This window comes from Cygnus olor, chromosome 9 (assembly GCF_009769625.2).
Source record: "Cygnus olor isolate bCygOlo1 chromosome 9, bCygOlo1.pri.v2, whole genome shotgun sequence".
Lineage (NCBI taxonomy): Eukaryota > Metazoa > Chordata > Aves > Anseriformes > Anatidae > Cygnus > Cygnus olor.
In genome coordinates this window covers 21,068,043-21,080,469 of record NC_049177.1, presented here as the reverse complement: position 1 = coordinate 21,080,469, position 12,427 = coordinate 21,068,043, and the positions used below count along the sequence as shown (strand labels likewise).

At 37.6% G+C, this 12,427-nt stretch overlaps 1 protein-coding gene across 2 annotated transcripts in view; it reads left to right on the top strand.

The window, feature by feature from the left end:
• ECT2 (epithelial cell transforming 2) overlaps nucleotides 1–12,094 on the top strand; it is a 28,432-nt gene extending 16,338 nt beyond the window's left edge. For both annotated transcript variants that reach the window (XM_040567148.1, XM_040567146.1), the window contains 7 exons: nucleotides 306–384; nucleotides 576–695; nucleotides 2,252–2,390; nucleotides 4,062–4,216; nucleotides 5,727–5,834; nucleotides 6,960–7,106; nucleotides 10,498–12,094. In XM_040567148.1, the coding sequence (XP_040423082.1) occupies nucleotides 306–384; nucleotides 576–695; nucleotides 2,252–2,390; nucleotides 4,062–4,216; nucleotides 5,727–5,834; nucleotides 6,960–7,106; nucleotides 10,498–10,587 (838 nt within the window). In that variant the 3' untranslated portion in view covers nucleotides 10,588–12,094. The remainder of the gene's footprint in view (nucleotides 1–305; nucleotides 385–575; nucleotides 696–2,251; nucleotides 2,391–4,061; nucleotides 4,217–5,726; nucleotides 5,835–6,959; nucleotides 7,107–10,497) is intronic.
• The last annotated feature ends 333 nt before the right edge of the window (nucleotides 12,095–12,427 follow it).

Below are 12,427 nucleotides of genomic sequence, written 5' to 3'. Positions count from 1 at the left end.
AAAATGTGCTATGAGGAAACTGAATTGGATTGGGGTCTAGCTCCAAATCTCTTGGGTGAGGAGGGAAATTATGTATTATGTAATGGTATGCCTGCTAGTGATGACGTGACAACAATATTCTAGTTCTGAAGTTTCCTATACTTAGCATATGGTGCTTAATAAGCGAATGTACTTGCTTTTTGTTTTTTCTAATGCTGCCGTGCAAACTCTGAATGTTCAGCTTCATTATTTTCGTGAGACTTAAATGCAGTGCAATCACTTACAGTTGCTTGATACTGAAGATAAATATAATGTGCTTCCCTCAGACATATCAATGAAGACAAGAGAAAAACAGAAGCACAAAGGCAGTTCTTCGATGTTGTCTACGAAGTTGACGGATGTCCAGTAAGTAACTTCTCTGAAGCTGCAGACCTGTAAAAAATGACTGCTCACTTGTATTGCTCCATCTGTAAAAGTATGTGTAGTTAGAATGCAATGGTGCTGTTTTAAATAGATTTCCAGTGTTAAGTTGTAAGCAAGTAGTAATCCAGCCCTCGAATTAAATGCTTAATGAGCTTTTTGGTTCTGTCACATAGGCCAATCTCCTGTCTTCTCACCGAAGCTTAGTTCAGCGTTTGGAAACTGTTGCTCTTGGTGATGACCTCTGTGACAGGGGAGAACAGGTCACACTCTTCCTGTTCAATGATTGCTTAGAGGTAAGATTACTGTGTGAATACTTCTCATGAATTGAGTTATAGAGTGCTTGATGCAAGATGTAAATATAAACAAGAAAAAAATTAAGCTTTGAAGCAGAATTAAGGATGCTTGACACATCCCATGTTACCTTTCTAGGAGCTGGTGTATAAGCAACACAAGTAACTGGTCAGTTCTGGATGGTCTTGCAGCCAGATCAAAAGGCTGATACTGAGGAGCACTGGAAGGCATTCTTGCCTTGGCAAGGGAATTAACGCTGTTTTATGGAAATAAGACCAATATCTCTAACACATTACAAAAACTGGCATCATAAATGACTGATGATTGTCTTGTCAGTCACTAAACTTTTTTGTTAATCTGCGCAGGAATCTCAGATAATGATTAAAGTAGCGTTCCTGCATTGTATGCCAATGTCTGTTCTCCTCTGAGCAGTGAACTATATTTTATTCCTCTGTTTAAAGCAGAACATCTAATTCTCAACATATGAAATTGCTTATCTGGATAACATTTTGAGTGGTGCTAATAGATGAAAAAGCACTGGAGTCCCTGTCTCAGCAGGCTGTTGTTGAAGTTTAATTGTACTTTGAGTAAATAGTGGACGTCTGAGATAGGGATGTATGTGCTTTGGCTACCAAAGAAAATAAAAGTTCGCATATCAAGTGTCTAGAGTAACTGTGTTAGGAAGGTCCAGAAGGAAAAGTAATCCAACTGTTTTGGAGACTTATGTGGAGAAACTGAGGTTGTAAGTGACAGTCTTTGGAACTCCCTGTTACTGTCTGTGGCAGCAAAGAACATTGGGTGGGCGCTCTTAGTCTTCATAGAAGACCTATAGAAGACCAGCTCTAAAATAATCCAAAAGCAGTGGTTTAAGCATCACTGGGAGACAAAAGCTTGTACTTGTAACTAGTGATGAGCTCTTCCTGGGAGTAAAGTTCAGAAAGAGTGGTGAAGCTGAATTAAGGAAGGAAAGGAAAATGAAAACAATTCCATTAAAACCTCTTGACTTCTATAAAACAGAAGCTACTGGCAATACCCTATGTAAAAAACACCTAAGATACCTATGTTATAATGTAAAGTAAAACTGATGAATCTCCCCTGTGAAACCTTCTCCATGCCTGTATGCATGAGCAACAGCAAGTAATATTCCTGAGACAGAACATACCACAGACTAAATTAATTCATTAGCATAGATGTTGTCTTCTCTGTTTAAGTCTAGACTGCCTTATGGTAGGTAGGTTTTTGAGTGTCCTTGCTTGTTCTGCTAGGTAGAATTGAGGTGTGTAACGCAAAATTGCTGTCCCTCTCATTTTTTCAGAGGTGAGGGTACTGCTGCTAAGTAACAAGTATTGCTGTGCCACTCGAACCCTTGATAAGGGACTCTTAACTCAAGATTCACTAAAGATTTGTCATAGAGTAATGTAGCTCTCTAAAATACTCTTTAGAGTATTTTTCTGTAACAAGGCTTTCTGTGCATCCCTGTATTCTAGAAGGTAAGAGTGTAGAAGGCAAACAAAACAATGGCAATAGGCTTTTTAACTCGTCTTCTATTTAACTGCAGATTGCAAGGAAACGTCATAAAGTTATTGGTGGTTTCAAGAGTCCCCACGGCCACACGAGGCCTCCTGCATCTCTCAAGCATGTTGTTCTGATGCCTCTCTCCCAGATCAAAAAAGTCCTAGACATCAGGGAGACAGAAGGTCTGTATGTTTTAAAATGCCATGATAGCTAATGAAAACTCTTGTTCCAAGTGTAAAGGATGAAGGTTTGCCATCACGGGACAGAATGCTAGGGTATATTTATTGTATTGTGTGTTAGGTATGAGATTTTAGTATGAGCTGTTCAAAGCTCTGAGCTTCAGAATTCCTTGTACTGGCATCTTGTACAAGGCTGAAGACAGGCTGCTGAATTTGACAGGACTATTAGATGGCATTAGCATAAGCCAGCCAAATGGCAGTATGAATTAAAGAAGTATACTTGACAGCTCTGAAATTACCAAAAACAAATGAACAAAAACACAAATGACAAAAACAAACGAAAAAGAAAGAAACAAACAAACAAAAAACCAGATCAAACAAAACAGAAGTCCCAAACTTTAGTCCGAAGTGTTAGGCTGACCAGCTACAAGAACTGTTGCTGTGAAGCTAAATCTTTGTAACTGATGATAATGATGCTCAGGAGGAGCTATGCTTAGCAATTTAGGAGAAAGATTTTAAATGACCTTAATTTCAGTGTCTGCTTTGCTGTACTGAGGCCTTACGGGTTTCACTGAAGTAATGCATTGCTAGACCGGTTGAACTGATGCTACAATACTCTTCCAACCTTGCTAGTGACTTCTTCCAAAGAAGTCTAGTCAGACTAGTTTCTACATCTAGAAAGATAGATTTGGTATTTCACTTTGGGTGATAGTATGCACATCACACTTGTTCTGCTTCTGTTCTTTAAAGCAGAATGTTATGTCTGTTTGTTCTTTAAATGTTCTCTAATGTAGGAGCCCAATAAAAAACAGAAATGGCAAAGCAGGTAGGCAGTAAATGTATAGCTTACCTGAATTTTTAAAAGGTAATTTTGGTCTTTAAGATGAGTTTTTAAAGAGAAGCATTTTTAATTTATGGTATATCAGTTATGAATTTATGGTATGGCACTTATGTTTACTTAGCAATGTGGGTGATGGAAGTCATTTATAAGCATTCCATTTAGTATTTCCAAAGAACTTTAGTACACAAATCTTGGGAGAGGTCAGCTACTCTGACTTACAGGACTGCTTTTCCAGTGCTGCTTTTCTGAATTGGTGGTGATATTTTTTTAACTGTTAATCATGCCTTAGCTGCATCTCCTATAAAGTTTCAGCAAAAGATTAATTTTCCGCTATCAAGTGAGCTGTGTTTGTCAAGTTTAAACAATAAAACTTCTGTAACCTGAACACTTGAATGTCATATTTAGTACTGACATCTCTTGTTGCTATTTCCTGCCTTACAAAATAGGGTAAATGTTTTCTTTGTTCTATGTCAACTAAAAGAATGATCTGTCCAACATTTCACGAGTTAAAGAATGAGATTGATACTTACTGCTGTATCCAGTAAAGGTTGAGTAGTCTGCAGACTACAGCGTACAAACTATTTGGTGAATAAACAACTGACTGCAACCTCCTTGATGAAGGATGCAGACAGAACTCATAGTGTTTATGCGAGTGATACAACAGGTATTGTGCAAGTAAGTCCATGCACTAAGTCATGTTTCCTCTAAATCTAGCTCCAGGTAGATGGAGGGTTAACCCTTTAGAAGGTTACCCCCCAATCCTCAGGGATGGCGAGGCATATGAAATTAAACTTTTTTGTCTTGTGTTTGTGTTTTTTTTCCTTAATTTGTAGACTGCCACAAAGCTTTCGCCTTAGTTGTGCGGCCACCTACAGAACACAACAACAAGCTACTCAGTTTCCAGATGACAACTGAAGAACCTCCTAAAGAAGATTGGTTGAAGATGTTGTGTCGGCAGGTGGCTAACACAATTTGTAAAGCAGATGCAGTAAGTTCTCTGGAGCCATGATGTTGATTGGAAATATTTTGCTCTGTTTGGCCTGAAGTACAGGAAGCTAAAGAACTTGTTCATGTTCTGGGTGAAGTAGAGCAGAAAACATTTGTGTTAGCATATCTTCGAGGGAGTGGTTAAAAAGTGGAAGAGGAAGTAGCCTGGAAGTTAGTCTCTGCAGAAGCTAATAAGTACTTAAAATCAAGACCCACACCCTTCCCCCATCATAGATCAATGATTTATAGTTTAAACTCTGCACTGCAGATCTTCAGTAGGAGCAGGTCTAAATCACATTGTCTTCACCTTGCTTTCACTGTACCTTAGTGTATCTTAGTTCCACTTGTAACGTCATCTAGGGACACAGGAGTATGAAACTTGACTTTGATATTTTTTTCTTCCAAGTATTGAGTAGGAAAAGTACTGATTCAGAAGTTTTAATTTACTTTAATCTGTATCAGTCACGTGTCTTTGCTCTCTTGATTCTGATAAGTATAACAGAAAGGGGTGGAAAGATGTCCTGATAGAAATTTAATCTGTGTAACAAGCATTTAATCCTTGCACAGGACATTCAGAATCGTATGCTGACAAATTGCAATCTACTATGCTCAATTCCGTTTACTGTAACTTCTGTAATTATTCCTTTGTAGCAACTAATTAATACCTCTTTCTTGCTAATTTAAATGTAAAACTGAATTTTAGGTTTAGCATGCTTCTGTTCTTCCCCGGTTTTCAAGAACGGTGTGTGAGGATGAGATAGCATAGCATTGCCACATGGTGGCAGTAAAAGCTTTAACTACTACTTTGTTAGGCACTAGGACTAGCCATACAGCTTGCTATTTGGTGTCCTTGGGAGTTCTCAAAACTTTTTTTAGGTGAACTGTCTCTTCCCCAAATGAAGAAGCAAAAGCAAAAAAATCCCAGCAACCTTGCACTCCCATGATATACAACCCCCCCTCAAGTTTTCCTGTAAGTAGCTATTCAGAGATTGCTTTGCACTCTGACTTTGCAATCAGATTGATTTGAAAATGCTAAAATTTGAGTGAGGCATGGAAGGAAAAAAGCAAAGGCTATTCTGAAACATCTGTTGGGCTTAAGCTGAAAGGTTTAGTCTTAATGTTTTACAGCTGGAGCTGTCAAGATTTCACTTAGGAAGAGTCTTATGTGCCAGTGAACCAGAAGGTTATGTAGTTAGTGAGACTTGCCAGGCATGCTTCAGAACCACTGCCTTTGCTTTGGTCAGCCCTGAACTTGAAACTGAATCAAACAAACCAAACATGAAACTAACAGATGAGGTGGTTCTGTAAGCTGACTGCGCTAGTTGTCAATCTCATGGAATACCATCAATGCAAGTAACTGTTTAACTGTGTGTTAAGAAGAATATGAGGCAACATATGCATACAGAATAATATGGCAATTAGAAACTTCTTAATTTGACCTCATGAACCAAAAATGCTATTTTAAGTGCTGATGTGTGTCAACCATTGTTAAGACTACTTTTTGTCTGTAGGAAAATCTTATTTATACTGCTGATCCTGATTCAGTTGAAGTAAATACTAAAGATATGGACAGTACTTTAAGCAGAGCATCTAGAGCAATAAAGAAAACATCAAAGAAGGTAAGATGAGTTTTACTGTAAAACACTATCTTTGTAGAATTTTAGTCAGGGTATTGCACTAGTATTCCTGTTTTCAGGTGTTTTGTAGTACTTACAGCAGTCACAAGAAAAACTTAATCTGAATTAAAACTTAAGTATAAGTTCCTTAAAGACAAGCTAGGAGTCTGGGTTTTGAACTGCCTAGTTTTGGAGTATTTTAAGTATTGTGGTCATAAATCCTATGTAATCTTTGTATTTCTGAGTCTGTTATGGAATTATGGAACTTAGTTTAGTATTTTTAACCTTTTAAATACAGAAACAGACCTCAGCTATAACTTCTTTTAGTATATTGAATGGCACCTTAAAGCTGCATGTGTTTATCCAAATTTGAGTACCTTTAAAAGCAGGATGGGTATGGAGTGTGCACCTGCTATTAATAAAATAGACTTTGAGAATGTAAGAGAGAAGTCTTGAAGGCTGATCTCTGCCTGTATGTGTTTTCCTTTGTGTATGGTTTAGCTGCTCTTAACTAATTGAAGTGTGCCCTATTTTGCTAAGAGGACCCATCTAGGTGGCAGGAGGAAGGCTGCATGTCTGCTCCCATGTTGGCTGTGCTCTGGGCCTGGTTCTAGTTAGGCTTGTGGAATGTGAGAGGGGGGTGATATAAGATGAAGCAAGGAGAAATCTTTTCTCCATTCTTCTCAGCAGCCTTTAAGCTGTCTTTCTGTGTTCAAGATAATATGGTTTCCTAGAAAAAGTATAGAGGCTACTGTAGCTTGGAAGCTGCTAAAGACAGAACTGAGAGCAATTTAAAGGAGAGGGGACTGATTGCAAAATGCAAGGATTTGGGGAATCCTAGTAGACTAGACCTTATTTTGACTTCTCCCTTAATTTTCTTCTCAAAAATTTCATCATTTCCAAACAGGACTAAGAAGAGGAGGGGTAGTGGGGAACCTTAAAAAAATAAATCGGAACTGCTTGTAGACTTTATTTGCTTTTGATATGGTCATATTAAGGAAGAGCTACCATACTTTTTTGACTCGAGCCTGTCCTACAAAGGTTCAAAACCTGAATGGTAGCTTATTGTAGTAGTTATTACATCCTGTTTTTTTGTCAGTGTTTAACAGTGCTTGTCAAACTCCCCAGGTTACAAGAGCATTTTCCTTCTCAAAAACACCGAAGAGAGCTCTTCGAAGGGCTTTAATGTCACATAGTGCAACGGAAGGAAGAAGTCCCAGTTCGGCTAATGAGAATTATATAGGCAGCCGCCTGACCAGTGCGTCGTCATTAGCAGTAAGTGATTTGGCCGTGGAGGCCAAATAAGTAACCTTCTGAAGACCACTGTTATTCTAATATCTGATGTTGATCTTATTCTATTTCAGTGATCCACAGTGGGGAAAAAAGCTTAACTATGTTCACAGATGTTAGTTTCTGAGCAAAGTTCTTTAATGAGAAGTCTTTCTTGCTGAAAGTGCAGAAAAATCTGCTGTATGTACTAGAAACTGGGATTTGCCTTGTGCACTTAAGTTGGGGGGGAAAAAGCTCTTTGTGGAGATAAAATATGTATCCTCTTCTGAGCAAGCAAGAAACTGAATACACTGTAAGCTGGTTCATAACTTTAGTTCTGGATAAAATATACAAGTGTGGTGTTGTCCCCTGAATAGTGTCATGAAATTATTAATTGAAGCAGTGAGATAGTAGACATCCTGTGAAACAAATTGGGAAGGAGGGGTAGAGAGCTATAGATGTTTCAGCCTGAGAGCTTTTAAAAAGGCAAGTGAACTATTTGCTTATACATGTTTAAGAAGACTTGGTAAAATGAAATTTTACTCTAGCTACTGCAACTCTTCTGCTCTGCATGGCTTCCTATTGAAGCTCTCTTCTGCTACATTAGCTCAAACCCAAAACCCCAATTTTCTAGTACTGTCTAGTATATCAGACTTAAATTTAGAGGAATTTTTCATCTCTTATTCTAGTGTTTGTGTAAATCTATGCTGAGTAAACATCTTTGAGGTCAGTAATTTGTAGGACAGAAAGCCAAGGATTTCCAAAAGGATTTCCAGTGTATCTTGCTACTAGTGCCTAATATCTGTGTATCTTAGTACAGAGATAAATCACGATGTTCGAGTGGCCTTTAAATTGTACAACAAAGCTGTATTGCCATATTCTTTCCCACATGAAATAGGCAGAGAAATACCACAGTGGAAGTGAACTTCTTTGGTTTTTGGGGACAGGGAGGGCAAGAATTAAAAATCAGAGCAGCCCTACCCCAGTTCTCTGTAGTGACTTTCTTCCTTCAATTATGATCATTCCAACGGTTATTTTTGATTTCCATTATTCTGTCCATTTTGATACAGCACTGTATCTCGTTTTTCACAAAAATGCAAGTCATGCATTTTTCTTTCTCTGCCCCTCCACATATTCTTTCTTTCCCATAATGATGGGAATTTTGAGGTAGTAGTAAAAACTATTTTCAAATTCCAATTTTTCTCTTGGACCTCAGAGTAAGCTGCAGCTTGGCAGCAGAGTATATGTGGTTTAAAAACACCACATAACATGAAATACAAATCTCCCACACTACAGAATTTTTATAAAACTCTTGATTGAATCATAAGGTTGGGTTGGAGTAGAAATATATCTTGCGTTAGTTTTTGTTTTAACACTAGCTTTTTGTATTATATACAGCATAATCAACAAGAAATGGGGATGGACTTCAGTGTAACGAGCAGTTTTTTTAAAGAGGGAAAAATGAGATTTTTGATTCTGACACCTCAAGTTGAGTAGCACTACAGTTCTCCAGTAGCAAACTAAAGCTGTAGAAAACCTGTCTGAGTCAGCTTAGCAAGCAAAAGCTGTTATTCGAACCTTGTTTTATTTAAATAAATTCCTGGCACTGTGCATTTGTTTTTTTTACAGAAAAAAAAATAGGAGTGAAAGAAAATCAAATAAGCTTATATTCCTGGGTGTTTTCTTCTTTGGACTAACTCTTGAACCCCTTCCTAATTGTAGATCACTTGTTCATCTTCTACATGCAGCCTAAACGGATCTGTCAAATGTGTTAATGTTCATTGCTCCAGTTCTGTTGATCGGAGCTCTCAAAATTCCAGGCCTCGACCTGTGCTGTGTCCTGGCTCTTCAAATAGTCATCTGTCAAATGTAGAAGAAAAAACATCTTCCAACCTGGGAAAACTAAATGGTCATGCCCCGGATAGATCATGTCCTATCCCTATTATCACTACTACTTGTGGTGGTGCTGGAGATGATAACCAGTGTGGTGCTGAAAAATTCTGTATGTCAAATCCTGACTGTTAATGCCTACCTTGCTTGATGTGAGCATCCCATCCTGATTCCTGTAAATTTATATGCAATGGTACAACTAGCTTGGTACCATCATAGTACCACAAAGTGGATTAAACGGTGTTGGGTTTTTCTTTGTCTTGTTCTAATGCACTCTGGGTTGGAGTCAAAACGCACGCATGGTCTAGTGCTATTTCTGGGTCTGAATGCAAAGTTAATTCTTTAAGAAATTGTTTTAACTTTTAATTAGGGAAAATCAGAAATTTGCTTTAATAATAGTGAACTGCTTCTTGTTTCAATTCAGTTGTGTCCAAGCAGCAGAGTAGCTCACTGACCAGAGTTCTCAGGACTAGTATCTTCACTGCAGGGTGGTGGTCTTGAACAGCTGATTTCACCTGTGGTTTTAGCTTTTTGTTCCTGTCTGTAAATGGAAAAAATATCCTTATAAAGTACCAAAGTTGGATAGGTACTGCTATATAAACAGGAACATACGATTTAACTTTCAAATATTGCCTATGACTGCAAATAGAAGACATGTCATAAACAGACATTAGATTTCATAGTGAAGTGGCATGTCCTTATCTGCTTAATCTGCTTAAAATGTTGCTATTTGAAAGAATCTTGAAGCATGCAGCTACAGCGAGTTACCTAACTACCATAACCACGCTGAAAAGCTTCTTTGTGGTATAAAGAGCAGCAGAAGATTGCTTGTGAAAGTATTTTAATGACTAATGTAGAAATATAAAATCTGGGCTGATACACAGAGGTTAACTTTTAGTACTGTATATTGATGCATGAGAGTCACTACAATTTTAAGTCCCAGAAGCAGCCTGTGTTCCTACCACTGGAAAAGTCAGCTTTCTGCCTAGCTCGTGCATAAACAGGTGCAGGTTTTTGCAGCAAGCTTTGACAAGTCATTGGGGTATAGTCTAATGTTCTCTGTAGCCAAGAAGGTATGTGTTCAGCATCTAATTTGGGGCTCAAATCTAGTAAGAATACAGAAAGTTGTAGGGTATGAGGGGAGCCCTGTTTCTCTAAGAGATTATCATAATGTATCTCTTCTAAATTTGGAAAGATTATTGCATAAAGTGTGATGCAAGGTGCACATAATTGTTTAACTCTTCAAAAACACAACGCATTTGTAAGTTCTGAATCTCTGGTCTGGTAACAAGAAAATTCTTTCTTCCAGATTTTGTAATCTTTTGTATTCTACTTGCTTGGTTTAACTTTGCTATTCAGATTTGAATCATTAACTTCAAAAGCTGCCAGTCTTAAACATCTTTTGTACAGATGGGTTCCTTATGCTATGTATCAAGGTTGAAAAATGACTACTGCACTACTGACATTGATTAGTAAATGACCAAATGTTTTTTTTCCTTCTCAACAGGGTATTCCTTCTCCTTCCTTGGTCAGCCTTCCCTCAATCTTTGAAAAGAGGAGTCATACGTTAAGTCGATCAACAACCCACTTGATATGAAGGAGGCTTAAAATGCAATGCCGTATCATGGTGACTGACAAACAGCTGGCTGTTCGAATGACCTGTTGCTGACATTAATGGTACCTTAGTCATTAGCACTTAGCAATGATTAGCATAATGTTAGGTAACACTAAGTTAATCACAAAGGTGTTTTTAGTTGTATTGATGCAGATCATCTAATCAGTGGAATAAGTAACTTGGTCTTCATTTAAGACCCGGTATTCCCTTGCACAAGTTTTTCACTGACATAATGGAATCATTTTCTTTTATGGAAACTGGCCCCTCTAAGCAATAAACTAGTTTACCAGCTTTCGAAACAAGGATGTTGATCACAACTTACCGCTAGTTTGGATGACTCTCATGCTCACCAGACTTCATCAGTTAGCTGAAGGCTCTAATGTTCAAGATGTTGATTTCTTAAATGGAGATGCATTATGAAGTATCTGACCTTTAAAGTATGACAGTTAACCTGTTGTACAGCTGCTTATTCCAGATATTTTATTATTCCAGATATTTTATAAACGTAGCTGTTTGTGAAGAAATAGAATTGAGTTCTTCTGACTATGGTCATCTGCAGCCTCACTGTAACACAGTGGTATGTTGTTTAATTTGAACAGTAAGCTTAAAGGGTATGACTAGCTTTGTCCACAAAAAGTGATTAAGAAAAAAGACATCTTTGAGATGTAAGCTCAAGAAGAGTAATTACATTCTCTTGCATTACTAAGGGCTGTTTAAAAGTAAACAATGAAAAAAGAAACAACTTCTAAAAACTTGGTTAACAGCTCACTATTTAATGCATTGAGATTATTGGTGTGACATTGTAATCTAAGGGCCCAACTTTGGTGTGTTAAATTTCAGGTGTACTCCTAAGGCTTTTGTCTGGCTTTCTCGTGTATCTGTGTTGTCCTTCATAACTACATCTCCTCTCAAGAGTCAGTATGATTCAATGCTATCTCAGGAACCATCTGAATAGATATGTATATTTCTGCATTTCTTTAACGGTTTAACTGTCTGTATTAGCAGGAGTGTTAAACTTCTGGTATCTTCTCAACCACCAGTGTCCTGTCTTATGTCTATATGTAATTAGTGATGTTTCTGAATCTGTCAGACTGTAAACAGTTTTTTATATCTTTTTTTGCCAATCCAAGCGATGTAAATAAACTGGTTAAAATAACACTGCTTATGGCTTTGCTGAAGAGGATTTTATGAAAGTCTGTCTTTTTGCTTAAAAAAAATGTGTTGAGTTCCAGCCTACAAATGTACTCTAATAAAGTATATAGCTATTTTTAATAAGGTATACAGCTTGGTAAGTCTGAATCTGCCAAACTGAACCTTTTATTTTCTTAATATGTCTGCTATTCTACCTTCTTTCACTGGATGTATATCCATGGGTGTTTGTCTTTATCCATTCAAAGCAAACATCTGAACTAAATATGCACTGACACTTATGTAATGAAATATCTCTAGGAAAGAAACCATTCAATAAATACTATGCTTAAAATATCAACCACCAGTTTTGGTTCCTTGTTGTTTGGAAGGGCATCTTCAGCCTGGTGAATTCCAGATAAACAGGTTCTTGCAGAATTTCTGTTCTCTGGCTCAGGCGACTGTTTTTGATCTTCTCTTTAATTGTAGACGCAGCTTTTACTTTTCATTGTAAAACGTTATGTAGTTAGTGTGTGAACATGGAAGATTTCACAAACTAGCAGCAGCACTATAATCCTAGTTCTAGCTCTGCTCAGACTTCCTGACTTCTTAAGGTGAAGAACAAGTCGCCTTCAGGGTGACTCTCCCCTCTTGCATTTTGGACACATCCTTACCTTAACGTGTTATGTCAAGC